Below are 21,704 nucleotides of genomic sequence, written 5' to 3' on the forward strand. Positions count from 1 at the left end.
TATCAGTTGATTTCTTACCATAGAAAATGAGAATTAAGCTCTTGTATAATCTCCTTCTATCTGCTGAACAAATACACTATCCCTTTTCTATTTCTCCCAATATGGCTAAAACAAAGAATTTTAGCTACACAATGGCTTGTGTTTTAATTTATATCACAGCTGGGCTACATAAGACATTTTCCCTTTCTGTAAAACTTTTCCTTGGAGTTAAAGAATGATTTTTTTTCTTGTCTGCCTATTTTCCTATATTTCTGTCAAGAGTCCTCTTGGTGAGAGATAAACCTGTCAGATCCGAGTGAGGGAAGGACACAGGCTGTGGCAACACACAGAAGTCACACCAGGAGCCACCTGGCAAAAGGTATCCCCACCTGAAGCACCAGCGCTCCCCCAGGCTGCCACTGTGTTACCTTGTTAGATTTCTGTCAGTTAGAAAAAATCCTTTAACTTTTAGGTTTATTTAGAAGCTTTAAAAATGTACTTATTTGGGAATATCTGGCATTACAAAATTGTTTTTAGATAATCTAAGGGACATTTAAAATGCAGATTTAATGTGAAAAACTGCCTCCTACTGGTTCAGTTCTTCAAATTCAACTCTCCTAAAATGAAGTCTAGCAGCTTCAAAAACAACAAAAAACTTCTCAGGTGCTCACAAGTGATAAAAAACTATTAAAATCCTTCTGCAATGTAAATATGTCAATGTTTTTCTTATGAAAAATAATGCTATTGTGAATACAAACTTCAACAAATATATGTGAACTGTGGCATAGAACTTCTCATAGAGAAATAGGTCTTTCTCATACATAAGCATTTAAATAAGTAATTTCTCCAACATGGATATATACCAAACTCCCAAGAAGAATGATTTAACTAACCTTTCTAGACTTTCCTTCTTCTTAGATTTCTTGCTCCGCCTCACCATCCGGCTCTTATAGCTGTTTCTCCTGGCTGGTCCTGTTTTGATTGATGTGTTTTCAAATGGGGTAGTGGTGATTGACACCTTATTTCCACTCTATAAAAAAGATGAGGTGATATCAAAGGGGAATGCTGTGATGCAACATAAGAACAGAACAGAGGTAAGAGATCCAAAGACAAATAAATACAAGCATTCATAAAAAGAGCCTTGCAGTTTCTAAACAACCCTTCCATCAATGAAGTCCAGGCAATTCAAATGGGGGTGGAGGGTAAAATATGAAGTCTCTTAAAGAGGGTGAGCTCTGGAGACCACATGTTTGAGTTCAAATCCAAGCTTTGTAAACTTGGAATGGAACCACTAGTTGACCCAGCCATCCCACTCCTTGGTTTATACCCAAAGGACTTAAAATCAGCATATTACAGTGATGCAGCCACATCAATGTTGCAGCTGAGTGATGCAGCTCAACTCACAATAGCTAAACTATGGGACCAACCTAGGTGCCCTTCCACAGACAAATGGATTTAAAAAATGTGGTATATATACACAATGGAATGTTACTCAGCCTTAAAGAAGAATGAAATTAGGGCATTTGTGGGTAAATGGATGTAAGTGGAGACAACCATGCTAAGTGAAATAAGTCAATTCCAAATAACCAAAGGCCAAATGTTTTTTCTGATAAGCAGATGTTATCTCACAATAGGTTGGGGGCAAGGCTAGGAAAGAACAGAGTTACTTAAGGCAGAGGGGAGTGAAGGGTGGGAAGCAGGTATGGGGGTAGGATAGTAGAATGAAACAGACATTATTACTATATATATATATATATATATATATATATATATATATATATATATATATATAAAAAACTATATGACTGATGGGATTCTATATCATGTACAACCAGAACAATGAGAAATTATTTTCCATCTATATATGATGTACCCAAGTGCATTCCTACTCTCATGTATAACTAATTAGAACAAATAAAAAATAGTAAACAAACAAAACAAATCTAAGCTCTATGATCTCAGTGGGCTGGCTGCTCACCTCCTGAGGCCTCAGTGGAGTCACATACATGGTACTTGCTAATGGTACCAATGCTGCCTATCCCACAGGGCTCATCTGAGGCATAAATGAGAGTTTGTAAAGCCTTTAGCACCAAGTGTGACACATGGAAAGGACTCTATAAATAAGTTATCTTCATCCATATGTATTAAGTATAAATGTGCCCAGTGGCTGTCTGCTCTTGGCATGCATATATATATTTCTCCTTTTTGTGCTTTGTCTTTGGCCTAGAAATCACAAAGTAGCAAAACTGAATGAGACTTTTATTTTTTAATTACTTTAAAAAGTTTCCTTTCTATTGTCATAAAACCTGTCAGTTTGCAGAACTGGAAAACATGTGCCAGACGATAAGAAACCTCTTTCTAACCAGATCACACTGGATGAGGTAGTTCCTGGTGGGCTTCTGTGTCTTTTCACTCAATCTGGGAACAGGAGTTTCCTGGGCAGGCCCTGGGGATGAGCTGAGCATGGAGTCAGCTGCTGGGCCCAGGGTACCCAGGGCAGCAGGCAGTCACACTGGCATCCATAAACTCTTTTGGAATTTTGAAATAACCAAGAAAGAAACATGTCCTTTCAAAGTAAGAGATGGTTCTGATTACCTTGAAAATATGAGTAGGATAAGGAAAAGGGCATTTGCCTAGAAGACACCCAGCAGCTCATCTCTAAGTGGTACCAAGTGATGGGAAGTTAAGTGTGGTAAAAAGAGGGGATTGAAAAAACAGGCACTGACTGTTTTAATCTACTTTCTGTCCCTGATTTGAGACATGCCATTATAAGAAGAAAAGAGTAAAGTAGAAATAAAAAGGAAATCATTGAGAAGCCCACCACCCAACTACACTGGTAATATTTCATGTATTGTCTGCTGGTCTTTTTTATATTTGTGGTGATGGAGATAAAACGCAGGGGCTCATGTGTGCTAGGTAAGTGCTGTGCTACTGAGCTACGTCCCTGACCACTGCTGGTCTTTCTTTTTCAGGCTTGCACATGCATGTGATATGCACACACACAAGGTTTAAAAACAATTTTAATTTTACTATGTTTGTTTTTCATTTTTTATTATTTAATTTTTAAAAACTTTTATCATTAAGTATTATATTAAGAACATGCTTTTTATTTGCTGTATAATGTAGTCTATCACTTGGGTGAATCAAAATTCATTTAGCTATTTCCCTACTACTATTATTTTCTGTCTTTCAATTCCTAGGAGTTCTCTTACATATTCATATTTTGTTAGGGAAGATTTACCCATGCCTTACCTCCAAGGAAAGTATTAGTATTATTGGTTTTTTAGTTCTTTATACATTTATAAACATATAAGCTCATACCTAATGCCATATTTGTAGAAAATATTTTAGGAAACTAGGGTTTGAATTTCAACAAGACAACCACCCCCCCTTATTCAGAAAGGATAGAGATTTGCATTCTATTTATTATTTAAGTGGAAATTTTGGCTAATAAGTATGTAAGGGCTACCACTGAAAGATTTTTGGAACAGGTTATCTCTTCACAAATTGAGTGAGACCAGATAAAAATATGTCTTTTCTTATTTTGAAGGCTAGAGGCCACAGAATGGTTGGAGTTCACCTTTCACTGAGGTTCTTTTAATCCTTTTCCACATTCCTACATGAAGTAGTCACCCAGAGCTGTAATATCATCTGGCTGTCCTATTGTCCACTTGAATCTGAATCTAGTTCTACTCACTTCTATGGAATTCAGCACTGACTCTTATGTCTAATCTAATGAAGCTAACCTGCCACCTGGCATGGTAGAGCTTGTAGAGCTTGATTTTTAAACAATTTTCATATATATTCTCTTTACTTTTGGTTTTACAACCTAATGAATGGGAAGGGACTGTCATCCTTGATGTACAGATAAGGACAATAGATTCAGAGTCCCTGAGATTCTTCTTCCTTAGGGTCAAGAGCTTGTGCTTTTCTCTCCTGTTCCTCACTCTTCCATGCTCTTCCCTCCCAGATTCACTGTGTAGGGGAGGGTACACCCTGAGTCCCTCTGCCTCTGCCTGGTGTGGTATGTGGTTTGGGCTTGTCACCAGGGGTGGTGAGAATATCAGCATGTAATTTGTGGCCGTGAGTCATGCTTGAAGAATCAGATCACCAAGGAAATGTAAACATCAAAAAATTGTATAAGACAAAATATAACTTAGATCCTGAGCACTCCTCATTACAAAACAGTGAGGAGCAGAGCTTGCTAAATGGCAGCACATCACCCCATACACCCTATAAAAACCAAATTCAGTTTTCTCTTTGTTTCTATATGGCTCTTTCAGAGGACAATTCACTTTTGACTTACACACATATAGCAAAGATAATTTCTCTAAGGAGTAATACACAAAGGATGTAGAATGCAAATATTAGGTTGGAAACATTACTAAGTAGAAAAATGGTAAATGATCGAAAAATAGGTGCTATTTGTGAAGCCTGCCACCTGGTGGATTCATTCTGCTACAGCAGCTGCTCCCTGAATTCCCTTCCTGTAGTTTACCTAGGCTTATCCTCAATTAACTTGACGAATGAGCCATCTCTTAGAGAAATTCTGTGTCACTTGTTTAAAAGATAACAGCAGCAACAACAGGAATGTATCCAGCAGATTGTTAATGTTCAATTAATTCACTTTTACTTTAAACTCTTTTGGTTATTAGTGCACAGTGGGTGGGAAATTATTTTAAGCTAGCTGAACTGAAGACAACAGCAGAAGTCAGACTATCTAATCTCTTCTCTCAGCCTGGCTCTGTTAACTGATAAGCTATCAGTTGGCCTTGGGTAATTCACAGAGTTCCACAGGTTTTACCTTTCTTTCTCTGAAAAGTAGAGATGGGGATGGGCTCTTCCTTCATCCCCTTGCCATTGCCCTGACACTCACCCAGCCCCAATCGTAAACCCAGGTTCCAATCTGCTGACTTGCTCTGTACCTCACACACCTTGAGATTTCCATAGTTGTTCTTGTTGAAGAGCTACCCTTACATATACACAGCTCTTTGGGTTGCTGAGGCTGGGCCCCTCTTCACATACTGCATCCACCCATCTTTCAAAACCCTGTGCAAATAATCCCCAATTCTCTGACACTATCGCTGTGCCTCCTAGTGAAAGGAAAGCCATCTCTCGTCCTTCAGAACTTGTGTTTTACACTCTGTTCCTTATGTTCAACACTTTGTTTATAACCTGGTATTGCCACCACTTTCCTCTGTGAATGCTGGGCTATAAGTCATTGGCAATTGGAGACTTCATATATAGAACAGTATTCTGTATATATCATAACTTAATCTATAAGTTAAAAGCTCAGGCTGCTGAGCTACTCTACTCGTTGCCAGTCATCTTGTGCTCCTTCCTAGGAGGTAGGCTTGGTTGCTTTGTTAACTTCTCTCTCCCTTTTTTTTTAAAAAAAGAATATAATATAGAGACATTTATATTTATAATATCTATAACTGCAAGGGTTATTTGTTTTTATTTGTAGAAAATGCAACAGAACTTTCTGGTACCAAGAGCGCTTGCTTTATTATTTTATGTGCCATTTTTGTGTGACTCTTATAGTATATATCATACAAGGCTCTGTATACATCAGGGGCTCAACAAATATGAAAATGGTAATGATGTTATTTGGTGATCTCCATTTCAGTATACAGAAGCTCCCCAGAGGTCCTGGAAAGGAAATTTCTAAACCAAGTGGTGGTAAAATTTCAGGGCATCTCTTACACATTGGAAATTGAACTAATGCTATACTAAGAAAGCAGCCTGGCTGAACAGAAGGTTTCCTGGGTTACAGAAGTCAGGCCTGGCAAGTTATCATGTGAGCAGGGGACATGACTGGGTCAGTTTGGTCTTTGTCTACAACTGTAGGACTGAAGAATGACTTCAGTCTACTTGTGAAGTTCTTTTTTTAAAAAATATTTTATTAGTTATTAATGGACCTTTATTTATTTATTTATATTCTGTGCTGAGAATTGAACCCAGTTCCCCATACATGTGAGGCAAGTGCTCTACCACTGAGCTGCAACCCCAGCCCCGTTAAGTTCTTTTATGAAGTTTTATTTTAAAGATTGCTGCCTTAAAGTCAAATGAAGATGTCAGGAAGGGTTGAAGGGAGTCACTTGCCACTGGGGAGATGAAGTAGACAACCACGAATGTCTAGAATTCTATGATTCTCGCATGCTGAGCGACTTTGGACAAGTTTCCCTGAACATGTAAGTTAGAGCTTTCATAGCAGGTCCACTTTGAAGCTGCGAAGGGAAATGAAACCAAATGGGACTATGACATGTAGAAAATGATAAAAATATAAAGATTACAAATGTGTTTATAAGCATACACGTAGCCCCACCACACAGTGGTTTTTTTCCATCTCTTTGTAAGGATGCCATGGGGTTTGTAAGGCCTCTGCAAGTGTGAACACTGTGGAAGTGGCAACCAAGAATACTAGACTGGGAGTACCACCCCATGTAAAATCAGCCAGGGCACGAGGAGCCTACTGTTGATACTAGTCACATTACACTCTTTGTTCAAGAATTGTTGGTTCATTTTGGAAGAAAGCTACCTGATTACACAGTTCACTGGGAAGATAATTAAACCCCTTGTATCCTCTGTTTCATTACACTAGTTATTCCTCTGAGTGCATCCTTATGAGGCACAGGCAGGATCCTCTACGTGGATCACAAAGCCATGGGTTCTAAGAGCCAGAGCTCTCCACTCCACTATGCTTAAGCCATTTCAGGGACAGAGCTGGGCCCAGGAATAAATGCATTAGGTTGTGGAAGGTGCTCTGTAACCACAGGAGGCAATATATTACATCCAAGACCATCTGATTCTGCTGAGAAACCTGCCAGAAACCTTTAGGAGAAATATATATTCAAATATCATAGAAGCAAGAAGAGAGGTCTTAAAATACAGAATCATATTGATACACAACATAAATCATGAAAGTGATCAATTATGTCTCAGCAAAATAATGTGTGTTCCTCAATATTTATATATTTCCAGTTTAGTTTGTCTTCTGCTTTTATGAGCAGATGTACACTATGATGTAAAGATATGTTGTGGCAGAAGCTATTTTGCACATAACACAATACTGTTATAAAGAATGCAGAAGGCAAGACATACATTATTACCATTTAAAATCCTTTTAACCTTTTTAAAATCACTGATGCCAAGCTTTGGAAAAGCTCTGCTAGGATGAATGACAACTAAAAGAAGCCCACCTACAAAACTTATTCTCTAACTCCAAGGGTCAAACTGTGCACCTAGACAAAGAGTGTTTTATAGACACTAAGCTCCATTGTCTGCCCACCTTGTGGTCTATTAGATACAGGAAACAAAGGAAAACCCCATGGTTCCCTGGTCTTTATTCAAAAAGGGTGGCTCTGTGAGCCAGTGATGGGGCACCAGGAACCATAGAATAAAGTACTCTGCGCAAAGCAGCTTGTGAGGTTCTTGAATCTTGAATTTCTTCTTGACTTATTTTTTTTTTTAAAGAGAGAGTGAGAGAGGGGGGGAGAGAGAGAGAATTTTAATATTTATTTTTCAGTTATCGGCGGACACAACATCTTTGTTTTGTATGTGGTGCTGAGGTTCGAACCCGGGCCGCACACATGCCAGGCGAGCGCGCTACCGCTTGAGCCACATCCCCAGCCCCTGACTTATTTTTTGAGATGATTTCAGATGACTGTTTCAGCAAGAGATCTCAAAGTTGGCAATCCTGCTCTGCCTCCCATTTCTTGTACATTTACTGAGACTCTTGTTCCATCCCAGTTAGATTAGGAACATTATCAGAGACAGGTGCTGAAGTGAACTTAAAACCTCAGGCCTTATCCTGGCAGGAGCCAGAAGTGGTGTTTGTTTCTACTTAGTAGCCACACAGAAGTCTAGGCTACCCCTGTCATCTTAAGGCTTTTGCTACCAAACTAAATGGCATGTGCAATAAGACATGAAATCAGGACACAACAAAAGTAGCTATGTAGTCCTTGTCCATGACATTAACTTCTGGACAGCAAGCTTTCTATTCCACAAACTTATTGAGCCCCAAATCTCCAGGGGCCCTGAACCCAAAATCATAGTCTCATGAATCCTGTGAATTAATGGCAATAACTTTGACCAACTGACTACCTCACACTAGACCTCAGGATACACACACTATTGCTTCTGGAGACTAGGTTTTCAAAACCAAATCTTTTGAAAAGTATACTTGTGCAAGCTGAAGGGATGAAAGAAGCAAGGAAGAAGTCATTTAACTGCATTTAGTTTTGAAAGATCTGCCACCTACTTCCTAGGAGCACCTTCCAAGTCCCTCATTTTCTTTTAAGTTTCACCTCCTAGGTCATTTCATTTCCCTGGGATACCTCCCCCAACTCAAAGAATGTTCTCTCCCAAAGTATGACATTCCTCTTTCTGCTAAAGCCCCAACTAATTGTCTTTTTTATGCCCCCTCATACATCTCCTATATTTCTACCCTTATCTCCCATGTCACCAATGTCTATAATGAGGGCACCAGAGTCAGTCTGATTTTGATATTTTTTTTCTTTTTCGGTACAGTGCTGGGAATTGAACCAAGGGTCTTGCGCATGCTAGGCAAGTGCTCTACCACTGAGTCACATCCCCAACTGATTACCTCACACAAGACCTCAGGATACACACACTATTGCTTCTGGAGAAGCCGTCAGTCTGAATGAATGTGGTTTAAACCATACATATGAGATTATGCTTATATATATTTAGGCTCTTTCTCCTAAATAGGCTCGGGCTGATCACGGCTTTTAGAGTCAGGGTGGAGTGCTTGAGAAGCAAAAGACCATCTATAAATTTGTGGGTTTGTTAAATAATCCTAAAAGTAGGGACTGCATTTATTAGCACAGATAAATCAGCTTTCTTTTCAGTATAACTGTCTCTCTCCATTCACATCCATATTTCCTGTGATCTCACTTCATAAGCTCCACTCAGCTTACCTGTCAAACAAAAATTGATCCAACTTAAGCCGACTTATATATTTGTATGGGAAAGAGGGAAACCTAATAATTGCTAGAACCTCTCCTCCCCTACCACTTAGTTCCATCATTTGTAGTACATGTTCACATACTCATGATTCTTTTAAAGGAACTCTTAGGCTCAATCTGATTCATGGTTCAGTACTAGTGTCTCCTATTATACTAGAATCAAACCTACCAAAAAATTCCTTAAGAAAATGATCTGAGGTGAATTCCATGATGTGTGAGGTACACAAACAAAGAGTATTCTTACTGTGTAGAATGAGAAGCAAAATTAGGAACTGGGTGTGCAAATATAGAGATATGGTTTCATAATGTAAAGGAATTCATAATACTTTGTCTTCATATTAAACCTCAGACTATGAATATCCTGTAAATAATGAGACTGATGACATGGGGCCTTGGAGAGCTCTCTCTTGGCACTATCGACCTACCCACCTTCTCTGCATGGCCATGACATAAAGAAGACAGTACCTTCAGCAGGAGCTCTATAACTTCTGTGTGAACGAGTCCATGCACTGGCTCTCCATTGATGTGTGTGATCAGATCCCCAGCCTTTAGTCCTGCCTGGTATGCTGGACTTCCTTCTTCTACATTCTGAAGTCCAAGAGAAGAGAATATGTTTGTGAGCAAACAAATGACAACCCTAACACCTACTGTTTGTTCTGGCAGAATATTTTGAGCAATTCACAAATGATACTAAGTTCCTACTAGGACATCAAAAAGGCATGTTTCCTATTCTGTCATTGTTCTGAAATAGGTTATTTTCCATTTCCTTTCAAAATTTTCAAGAGAATTGGGAATCTAATTTTAATAAACAACCCCAGGAAAGAAAAATGTAAGTAGGATAGAAATATGATGACCTTTTAGTATGTCTATTAGTTGATATATAAGAATGGACAATCAACTATGAAAACTGGACAGAAATAGGAGAAATTATTAATTTTTGCTAAATTCAGTTCCACCATACAGATAAAGGAAAAGAGCATTAAAAGGAAAATGAAACAGGTTCCAAAGGTTTCAGTTCCAAACAGAAAATAAGTTTTCTATTAACTCTGCTTCAGCCACTCCCCAATCTGACTGGAAGTGAAAACTGACAAGCAAGAGACGGTTGGTCTTACCCAAACTATATGGTGCACGGTATAGATGTCACTGTCTCCCACGTACACCCGGATGGCTCGGATGGTGAAACCATAGTTCTTCCCCGAACTGTGGATCACAATGGGCTGATGGGGACTCGCAGCAGCTGTTGAAGAAGAGTCTCGACTGGGAGAAGAATCTCGTGAAGAAGAAGGATCCGATGACAAGGAGTGGGGAGACATTGGACTTCCCAGTGGAGAGACAGCAAACATATCTGCAACAAAGAGGCAACCATCAAAGCCAATCCCAGGCACATACACATGCCTGCAGTCAGCCTCCCCAAGGAGCTCTGTCAGGATGGGGAGCATGGCCACAAAATGAAACCCACTCATTTTCAACAGCAAAATAAAGAAACAGTGCAAAAATGTTTATATTAGTAAACGGATGCATTGTAAAACTGAAGCCTGTCAAAGAAACATCAAAGCTGCTTCTATTTTTAGCTGATGTTTCAATTAATATTTAAAGTTATGATTTCTTAGTTCTCTACTCTAATTAAAAGAGAGATTAGCTACTTTCTGGCTATAATACTTTTCTTTAATATATTTTAATTAAGAAAAAAATCACGGATGCGTGTATTTCAAGTATGTCCTAGTGCAGAGAAGGCAGTTTTTACTATAGTAAAAGAAACTAGACTCCAAATCTTACACGAAACAATTTAATGTGGTCCTTTCCAAAAACACATGACCAGGAAACCAAAGATCAACCTACCAACTTCTTTTTGCAATGTTATTGAACTAGTATTGATTAATGAATTTTAATAAAGAAAACACTAATGTGGCAACTTCTCCATAAAAGAATGACTCATTACTATGGTTACAGCTTGATTATCCCCATGTAGTACCTGCAAATAAAATAAGGTTTCCTCTAGGATAAGGCAGATGAGATAGAGAAATTTTAGGAGCAACTCAGCTCATATTCCAAAACACCAGTTCTACTGTTTTTAAGCAGACTGCTGTGTTCCAAATGTCTCTGTTCCCCTCCGGACCAAAATTCATATGTTGAAACTTAATCCCCAAAGTGATGGTATTAAGAGATGGGACGAAGCCCAGTGAGGTGGTGCATGCCTATAATTCCAGTAGTAACTGGAGGCAGAGGCAGGAATATCAAGAGTTTGAGGCTAGCCTCAGCAACTTAGTAAGACTCTATCTCAAAATTAAAAAGAACTGAGATGTATCTCAGTGATAAAGCCCCCTGGTTCACTACCCGGTACCCACTCCCACACCCCCAAAAGTGGGTGGTTGATGACACCATGAAGTTTCTGCCTCTCCCAAATGAGGTCAGTACCCTTGTAAGAGGCCTGAGGGAACCTGCTTCCCTCTTCTGCCTGTGAGAATATCTGGCAGGTGCCCATCTATCAGGACAAGTCCTTGCTAGACACCATGGCTGCTGGTGCCTTGATTTTTGGACATCCTAGCCTCTAGAGCTGTGAAGGATAGATTTGTTTTTTATAAATTACCAAGTCTATGAAATTTTGTTATAGTAGCTTGAACACACTGACACAAACTTTCAATTTATAGCTCATTATCACCATTTCATCAACATGAATCTAAACAGATATTAACTGGTCACGTGAAATTGTGTGTGTGTGAGAGAGAGAGAGGAGAAAAGAGCAACTTAAAGGGGGTGTGAGTTTTAAATGTGAACGTTGTTGGCACCAGCCTACTAGCTGGTCTGCAGTACCACTGAGAGACTCGCTGCTGGCCACAGTAAGCTGAAAGTTCCAACTTTTATTTTGTCCAAAGAAGAACAAAGCTAAATGCATCACCACCTCTGTTCCTTCACTCTGACTTCATGAGGCATCCTGGTCCTCTTTGGGGGCTACTTTATATCGAATCCAAAGGTCAGGTAAGGGGAGGTACAGTGGTGTGAAGGGAATTTCACAGCATATGAGTGAGAAGAGGACAGAGACGGACCCAAACTGCAAAGCAGCCAGGCCCCCAATCCTCTACCCCATGATGGTCTCCCTTATCACCCCAGATTGAATAGTTTCCCTAAGAGCAAGCCATCTCACCCACTTTTCAAATGTGGACAGAACTATATCAAACTTACCTCCCTGTTATGCAGCTGCACTTGGGCTACACCTCAGGCTAAGAAGGGTCATTGAGACTGGGAGAAAGGTGTCAGCCTTATGGTCTAAACGGGATGTCTCCCAGAATGGAATCTGCTAGAGTGAGTCCTACTCCTCAAATGAGCATTTGTTTATATCCCATTTCTTTTGGCACAAATATGAAATTCTAAAAATGCAAACAATCTCTTTTATACAAGGCCTGCATTCTTCCAAACACAAGCCATCTGCAACATAAGTTAGTTCCCACTTCTTCTCTATGGCTGTCATATGAGTGATGTCACAACCACCAGGGTGGATGTTTCATTCCTGCCAGTGGAGTTACTACAGACTTGGTAGAGATAAAACCAGGTTGTGGAAAAATACTGCAACCCAATGACCCCATAATTTAGCCCAGTTTTCCAAAACAGGGCAGAGATTGATTTGACTACCAGTAGGAGGGGGCATAGCTCAACTGACAGAATTGGGAAAACTTGTAATTTCAGTGCTGTGTGTGACGCTGTGCATCTTCAGAAATGAAAATCTTTCATTTTCTGTGTCTATTTCCTTATTAATTAGATGAGAAAAACTATACTTAGCTTTCCAAAACAGATGCTATAAACAGTTCTGTAAAGTGTATAAATGATATGCAGTGCAGAAAAGAAAAATCATTCCAGAGAGAGAAAAGAAAGAAAGAAGGCTTCCTATGAAGGAAGCCCCTCTCATTCCCAGATGCAGAGAGTGAGATGAAATAGACCGTGCATGCTGTTTGGGAGCCCCAGAGGTCCTGCAGGGGGAATTCAGGGGTCCACAGGCAGGAACTCTGGAGAGCTGTCCTGGGACAACACCCCTTATTACTTCAAGCAATCTTGCATCTCTAATAGCATTCCAAGATGGGGGAAGGGGGAGCACATGCACAAATCACACAATTTCATGCGAATAGATCTCTCTACCTCCTGGGATCATGAGGGACAGAGCACTGGCAGAAAGGGACTTTGTGACTTTCCCCGAGATTTTCTTTTTTTCTGTGCTTTCTAATCGCTGCCGAGCCATGTGAGAGGCGGTTTCACTGGATGGCTTTGAGGAATTATCTGTACTGTCCACACACTCGCTTCGTCCATTTATCTGATCCAAGTGCTCTGAAAAACTGCCAACTGTACAAAGAGAAAGGAATAGGCACACTCAGGAAAATCCAGGACAGGAGAGGTGGAAACGGCAAGAGAGAGAAGGAAGCACATACACTGGGAAATGCTCTCCCATGTGGCCCATGTCCAGACAGTGTCAGGCCAACACGAACAAAGCCTTCAGAAAGATAATGCTGAGAAGGAGACAGAAGAGGTGTCCTTTCAGGCTTTGTTCTCCTTCTACAAAAGTCTGACAAATTCTCAATTGATGATTCCATTTAACTGGAGGAATAAATTACTTTCCATACTCGATTTTTCAGAACCCATATGGAGATGACTGTTGTTCCTTCTTGGCCCCAATAAAAAGCCATGCTATGAACTGAGCACTACCTTAGGAGCACCAGGACTACACACTTCATACTCTGATATTAATGATCATCATCAATGTGGCTAATAATTTTGACACAGGGGCATCACTGAATCACTCTATGTTGGCTCATAGCTGTTCACCTCTAACCATCTCCTAGTATATACCTCAGTAGGCTCAGGTATGTTACCTACAGAAGAGTGGCAAAAGCATCTCGTTTGGTTTGTCCCATGGGAGCCTCCTTTTACTCTAAGCTCTTTGCAAATTTCAATGGACAAGACATAGGATATTACTGGCTACACTCCTCAGCGGCTCTCTCTCTTCCTGGCCCTTTATCTAGGAGGTGCGTTCTCCATTAACCTTCCCTGAAGTTAATTTCCATCCTCTCTAAGATACCCCTTACTTTATTAACCCTCAGTGAAAAACTAAAGTTGTTTATAAGTTAAAAAATAAGAGGCCAGGGTTGTAGCTCAGTGGCAGAGCACTTGCCTAGCATCTGTGAGGCACTGGGTTCGATTCTCAGTACCACATATACATAAAATAAAGGTATACTGACAACTAAAACAACATTTAAAATAAATCAGGACTACCCTCAAGAGAATATAAACATAAGGAGGGGACAGCAGTGGAGAATGAAAGAAGCCAACAGTACAGAAAGTTCTTAAGCACAAAGACATGAGTCCCCCTGGGACAAGCTGAGCACTGACTCATTTGTGTTTCTCCTATTCTTTATTACCCAGGTCATCAATTTTCTATTTCCTTTTTAAAAATCACTGATAACACATTTTTGGCCATCCAAAAGAGATGATGCTCATCTCATAAACTTCTGAGACAGAAATATAGAATTTATGTTAATAGAATCCATTAATTAATAGAATCTAAGCCCCCGTGATTAAAGATTTTCAACTCTATCATTTTAGGAACTATAATCCATGCAGAGTATGTACCGCCATTACAGATGCTGCTCCATTGAAAGATCAGCCAGCATGTTTTAAAGTGAGAACCACATGACATTCTTTGACCAGGGAGGTGTAGCCTGATTTGACATAGCTAATATTTTGATTACGATGCTGCATACACACTACTCAACTGTACAGTGCTCATCTGGTCCTTGCTCTTGGAGGTGGTCTGGAGGCAGCTCTGGTCTAAGCTAAGGAAGCCTGGGGCTTGAGAGGGCAGTGTAGGAATAGCATATTTCATGGTCAGCTATTGCACTCCAAGTACAGGAAAAGGTTCATGGACTTCCACGGAGACCTCATTTTTAAAAAATTTTTTCTTCTTTTTAGTTATATATGACATGGAATATATCTTATTCTAATTAGAATCCTTATCCCGTGGATCTATATGATGTTGAGATTGACTGTAGTGTAGTCATGTATTTACATAGGAAAGTTATGTCGGATTCATTCCCCTGTCTTGAAGCACCCATCTTGGCCAACCAAAGAGGACAATCTTAAGGCAGGTATCAACATTGCTTTCATTCCTGTATGCTAAATGCATTCTCACTTAGCTGTGTACCTATCCCAGTCCCTTAAAGAAATGAGCTACTGGAAGGACTTGACAAAACTGCTTCACAGGTCAAAAATTTTATCTCCTAAATCTTATGTTTACCTTTGGGTGAATTACACATTTTCTCTCTCCTTCTAATTGGGTTTGCTTGGAATTGGTGACAAGAATAAAATGAAAAGCCCAATCTCTGGGTGCATTTGAGTACCACATCTACCATTGAGACTTGCTTTTCAAGAACTCAAATACCATGCTATCATAAAAAGAGAGAGAGAGAGAGAGAGAGAGAGAGAGGGAGAGAGAGAGAGAGAAACAGATATAAAGTTGTGCAGAGTGTGGATATTCAATTCTCTCTTGTCTCTGCCACTTCATTTGGCAACACTGACTATAAGCATGTGCTTCCTTTCTGCCAATGGTAGATAATGTCACCTTAATGTTCTCTAAATGTCAAGGGTTCCTTCTTTTCGATGGTGGAGCAATATAAAAATCAACAAATTTAATTTTACTACAGTCACGGTTTTCAGGTTCCCTAATTACCCTTGGCTATAAGCAAATCAGCTCATCTCTCTATTCTGTACAACCCCCAAGGTCTTTGATTATTTTTAGTGTGTGTATGGGGGAGAGGGAAAGAGAACGGTGGTTTGAATCTATTAATCAAAATGCATGACAGGACCTAAGCAGAATTTTTTTTTAATTATGAAAGTAATCAATCAAATGCTTAGACACCGTTCCCCTCCCTTCACCTCCTGCCTTTCTGATAGAGGCTGAAGATGCCAAGAGAGAATAAATAATTCACTATGTGAAGAACAACATGGAGGTGAATACGCTCTAGTCAGGGCAAGATAGCTAAGGCCTTTGTAACCAGGATTATAAAATACCAATATATCTACATTTGATTTGAGTACCAAGATGAGCTCAAAATGGCCAAGAATTGAAGGGAAGTAGGTTGCCTCAACACTACTTTCACATTGCTATTCTCCTGGCTTTACCATAAGAATAGGTGCAATTATTCAACACAGAAATAACTGAGGTGAAAGGCAGTAAAAGAAAAACCAACCAACTCTGCAATCAACTCTAAGCATATGCGAAATGCCATAGATACAAACTTTTTAGTAAAGCTGAAGTCAATCTACCCGGTGAATTTTTTTTGTGAGGGGGTGGGGATTAAAAAGAAAAAAACTTACATTATGAATATTCAGTTAGTTTAAAAAATATTGAAAAAAAAAACTTGGAATCATTTATGGTTATCAAACTAGCACACTGAATATGACTTAATATAAACATTTACTATAGCAACCATAAGCCATATTCATGTTTCATTTTTTTGAAAAAGCATAAATGCACAAGATTTATAGAAATATATGCTGTGCATGAAATTTTTATAGAGCAAATGATATTTTAAATGCACCTCAAAGTCTTGTTGTGAGGGAAGTGCAAGTTTGGTTATCTAAGGGGAACACCTCTACTATTAAAAGTCAGCAAATACTTTAAACATCTATGGAGGCAAAATTACCAATGTCAGGAAGGTTGCTTCACACAAAAGTGCTGTCAAGGAAAAGGCTCAAATCCTTGACTGCCTCCCAAACAGGCAAACATGTCTCGGGAGTGTCTCACCCCCGCAGACTGGGAGGTACATTTTGTATGCAGTGGAGTTATTTCACATGCATGTAAGACACAAGTTGAAATTGGGTTGGTATTTCTGACTTTCTCTCCCTTCTCTCTCAATCTGAAACATTCTGGAAGGTGTCTGTGAGCCTCACCCATAAGAATCTTGCTGCTCTAGTGTGAGTCTAGTGGGCAGAGGTAAGTTGTTTGCTGCAACGTGTCCCCTTACCAGAAGACAACTCCTTCAAAGAAACTATCAATCAGCTCAATGCTGGAGGGAAAACTGGCTTTTATACTGTCCCTTATGGGGATTCAAGACATTTTCAAGGGTAGTTCTGATGACTTGACTGTTGGATATTGTCCCTTGCTTAGAATTCTTGAGTTAGATGCTACTACACAAGCTATTCCTTTGCTGAAAATATGCTCCTTTAGCAGGTTCTGCCTGTCTCCAGAGGGTCCCTCGGAAGCAGCTGTGGAAGTAGAGCCTGGCTTTAAGGTTAAACTATAGCTAGAACAGCTTGCTGTATGGCCAAGCACTGAGGCAGTCTCAAACAACTGACCTGAGTTCTTGGGAGTTTGTCCTTCAAGCACAAGAAGGGGAGCCATGACAGGAATCCAAGAGTATAAAATTGCCACCCCCACTGCCTGGCTTGGCCAGCCCTGGGACTCACTTAGACTGGTGGATGAGAGTGGCAGGCAGTGACCAGAGGCTTACCTGACAGGGTGGAGCTGCTGATGGTGCTGGCTGGGGTGGTGACCTCAGGTTCCTCCTGAACACACTCTTCAGGAGGAAGGGCTGGCTTCCCAGGCTCCTCATGAGGGTCTCCAGGACAGGGGGTGGCTTCATCTTGTTCTCCCTCTGCTGAAATTGCCAGTTTGGGAAGTAGGCCAGAACTGAGTTTATGTCTGTTGCTTTCAGTATCTGAAGAGTTGGATGTCGATAACTGTTGCCTTAATTATAAACAAAAACAAAGTCAAATACACACACCAGGAAATTGTGTTAGAGGTAAATTTTGGAATGAATCCTGTGGAAATGGAACTTGGACAAGCCTAATGAAGACATGTGTCATGGGATGGTACTTAAGGTGTGCACCCGGAGCAGCCCCATTGGCATGTCCAGAGAACTTACTAGAAACACACAGGATCCATCCCAAGACCTTCTAGATCAGAGGCTCTGGGTTGGGCCCAGCCATCTGAGTTTTAGGAGGGCCCCAGGTGATTCTGATGCTTACTAGGGTTTAAGAACCATTGCCCTAACAGCCACTGTTAAAAGACTACTTAGGAGGCATCTCACATACACTTCAGAATATTCCGAACTCCAGCTTAATGTTTCCGTGGATGGCAAGGTTGTGCTTTTGGTTTTATCCCCAGAGTCTTCTTTTTCTTCTCCTGAATTCTGAGTTATTCGATCTATACTGCTAAAGACCTGGAAGGCAAAAAATCAGTGCCTGTTAATATCCTCTAGAAAGAGCTTGTCAAAAACCAAAAACCAAAACAAACAAACAAACAAAAAACCCCAGAAGTCTTGGGAGGAAAAACTCAGAGTATGATTAAAGTGTGAACTGGGACCAGGTATTAAGAAAGCACTTGTAAGGTTGTTTACTTGAATCCTGAGATGAAGTATCAAGAGTGTGTGTGTGTGTGTGTGTGTGTGTGTTTGGGGAGCTACAAATTCACTCCCCTCTCTCTCCTATATCTCATGGACTTTGTATCTGCAAACAAAATCCTTAGATGCATTGGGGTTTCTAAGTCCTCAGGATCAATACACCTCTTGGATTACTTTTTAACCATGAAGTCAATGAGAAAATAAAATAACAGAGAAAAAAATGGTATACTGGCTACTAGTCAGGGGTAGGAAGAAGAAAAATGAACTGGAATTGAGTGTGATGAGAAGAATAGATAATCTGTTTTGAGACTGGGTGGGGATGAGAAGATCGCCTGGGAGGAGGGTTTCAGTACATACTCAGTGCTAAGAACCCGACTTATTTGTCTTATAAATCACATACACAGGCAGCTTCCTATGTTGCTACTGAGATTCCTGAAGAGGTTCAGGGGTTACACAAATCTATGTTTCAGCCCATTTTTCTTCTCCTTTTTTTTTTTTTTTTTTTTTCTTTTCCCAGTATTGGGGATTGAACCCAGGGCTTCACACAAGCCAGAAAAATATTTTGCCACTGAGCTATTCCTCCAGCTTTTTTTTTTTTTTTTTTTTTTTAATTTTTTATTTTGAGACAGGGTTTTGGGAAATTTCCAAGGCTGGCTTGGAACTTAAGATCCTCCCCTGCCTCAGCCTCCTAAGTAGCTGGGATTACAGGCATGCATCATGGAGCCAAGTGGTCTCAGCCAATTTTTAAATCTTTCCTGTAAAACAAGGGTGCTGGGAGCCCAGAGCTGGGAGCAAGCCCCACTGCCTCATATTTGGCTATTCTCATGGGTACCGCCATGACACCGCTACAATCTACCAGGACACAGAGGAAAAGAATAGGCTTAGAGACAGGAGACAGGAAAAAGAAATAACCTTCCAAGGCAAAGAAGTAAATAGTATTTGGGGTGGTCTTTGTGGGCCACAGAACAGATCAAGCTCTAAGCACTCATGTAGAGTTAGCAAAGCCTTTGTATTAGCTCTGGGACTGACTTGCCACCACTCTCTCTTGGGAAATCTCTCCCTCTGTCATTGCCACCACTACAGAGGGGGTAGTGCTGGCCAATTTGCAGATACACTCTAGGTAATCATTTAAAAAAAGTTATAGAGCACTTTCAAATCATGAAATGCTACAAAAAAGCTAAACAATAATCATGTAAAGTGCTATGGCAACAGAAAATATGTAGCAACTCAAAGTGGCAAGAGAGAGTAGGGTGCTGGGCAGGTCTATTTCCATTTTTCCTAGGACCCTACCCTGTCTCAAAACTTGTTTTTTTTTTTTTTTTTTTTTTTTTTTTAATATTAACACTGTTAGTAAAAAGGCATCTTTATCAAGCATCTCCAAAATTCTAGCCTGATTCCTACTGCCTTTTCAATTTGACTTATAATCTCTACTCCTGGTAGGCATACCGGTAAGTCATACTGGGTAGACAGCCACACAGAGATGACTACTTAGGGCAAGTCTATGCCTCCAAAAGAACGTTTTTTAACTGGTGGGGAGAGAAAGATACTACCACAGTAGGGTAGGGCCATCTGACACCATCATGACAAGGTCATCTTCCCTAAACAAAAGGAATTTAAGTTCAGGAGACGTCAAACCCCAAAAGGGCATGTGGTTCTCCGATTCAGTCCAGCTATGTAGGGTCCAAAGTACTGGCCACAGGGAGCTTCTCCCAGAGACTGTATTTTGATGCCTCATTTTACTTACTTTTGAAAACCTGTGTGAACACGAGGAGAACTGCCTTATCTCCACATTAAAATCTTCATCGTTGGTATCATCTTCTTCTTCAGTTTCCATATGATGATACTTCTCTGACCGAGCTGCAGAGAAATGTTTAGGAACAGTTCCAATTACTCAAAATGTCTGCTTTCAATTTAGCTAATTATGAATCTTTGTATCAAAGCAACATTGTGTTTAAGAACTTGTAGGTATGAGATTGGAAGGCTCAATAACGGAGATGATTTTTTTTTTTTTTTTTTTTTTTTTACAAAATAAAGGCCAAACAGTGTCTTATGTCGGATAATGCACATACTATCAAAATAACTTGTGTCATCCTCAGATTCCAGTTGGGGAATAAATTCTGCCTTCTGTCTCAGCAAACTGTTCCAGTCTAAAGAACGGAAGAAACGATGCTGCTTGACTTCGTATGCACCACCTGGAAGAGAAGAGGGTGGAGACAGAGCAAAGTGGTAAACTATCCTCCAAGTCTTAACAACTGAAACATTAATTGGCAGAGAAGTAAAGACATCATGGAAATCACACTTGTTCATTCTACAACCAAAACTCGAAAAAAAAAATGTTCTATAATTTATCAGCAGGAGATCAGATTTTGCTAACAGCAGTGGCTATGGCAGTTTTTCTTTGTTAATTTTTCCATGACTTCTTCCATTTTTCAAAGGTTAATGATGTGGCCACTTAAAAACACATTATGCTGAACCTGGGGATGTGGACGCATGTTGGCCCAAAGCAGGCTTACTCATTACAAACCCAAATTCTAACAAGGTGCAAAATGTGTTCACATCAATATTTCCTCTGGGGTAAGGTTAATAATGATGAATTTTTCCTAAATACTATATAATGGTTACCATTCAATTTTATTGGATTGCTCATTAACATATGTAGGCATTAGATTCTGTGGCTTAGATTCTTAAGGAACTTACAAACCTATTTGATGGATTTATAATACATCCAATAAAAATGAATCACAATTCCTAAGGTTTTTTTTTGGGGGGGGTAGTATACCAGGGATTGAACTCAGGGGCACTCAACCACTGAGCCACATCCCCAGTCCTATTTTGTATTTTATTTAGAGACAGGGTCTCACTGAATTGGCTTAGTGCCTTGCCACTGCTGAGGCTGGCTTTGAACTCGAGATCCTCCTGCCTCAGCCTCCCAAACTGCTGGGATTACAGGCGAGCACCACTGCAATCAGCGATTCCTAAGTTTTAAAGCTCCTTTTTGCCAAGTCAGCATGATAGCACAATGTGAGATATTTTTAATTCAGTTCATGATTTTCAATAATGATTTTGAAATGCAGGCTCATATAATATACTAACACTATGACCATATCAAGAGAAGAAGGTACAAATTATAAAATTGTAGCGCAGGAATCCAAACTGCCTCCAGCACACAAAGTTGATGAGAGATTTATCAAAAGAGCAATACTAGGGTCTACTCAGACTCTCTGCCTCTAGTTGGAATGTAAAAGCTTCTTCCTTGTGGAGTCACACAGGCATCTCATCCTGTCCTCTGAGGGATACAAAAGAAACAGGATAGGAAATGGAAGTGGTATGGAAATTGGGCTGTGAGTCCCTT

The 21,704-nt window shown here is 40.0% G+C and overlaps 1 protein-coding gene across 6 annotated transcripts in view; it reads right to left on the reverse strand.

Moving 5' to 3' along the window:
• The window catches only part of Mast4 (microtubule associated serine/threonine kinase family member 4), a 552,573-nt gene that overhangs the window by 7,824 nt on the left and 523,045 nt on the right, over positions 1–21,704 (reverse strand). For 4 of the 6 annotated variants that reach the window (XM_076857186.2, XM_076857185.2, XM_076857188.2 and 1 more), the window contains 7 exons: positions 20,422–20,544; positions 20,097–20,209; positions 18,045–18,172; positions 17,462–17,697; positions 10,082–10,314; positions 9,435–9,557; positions 873–1,009 (listed from right to left, as the gene is read on the reverse strand). In XM_076857186.2, coding sequence (XP_076713301.2) covers positions 873–1,009; positions 9,435–9,557; positions 10,082–10,314; positions 17,462–17,697; positions 18,045–18,172; positions 20,097–20,209; positions 20,422–20,544 — 1,093 coding nt within the window. Of the gene's footprint in view, positions 1–872; positions 1,010–9,434; positions 9,558–10,081; positions 10,315–13,097; positions 13,299–17,461; positions 17,698–18,044; positions 18,173–20,096; positions 20,210–20,421; positions 20,545–21,704 lie in introns of all 6 variants that reach the window. The other 2 variants (XM_076857189.2, XM_076857190.2) reach the window with 1 other exon arrangement.

The sequence above is a fragment of the Callospermophilus lateralis genome, chromosome 5 (genome assembly GCF_048772815.1).
Source record: "Callospermophilus lateralis isolate mCalLat2 chromosome 5, mCalLat2.hap1, whole genome shotgun sequence".
Classification (NCBI taxonomy): Eukaryota; Metazoa; Chordata; class Mammalia; order Rodentia; family Sciuridae; genus Callospermophilus; species Callospermophilus lateralis.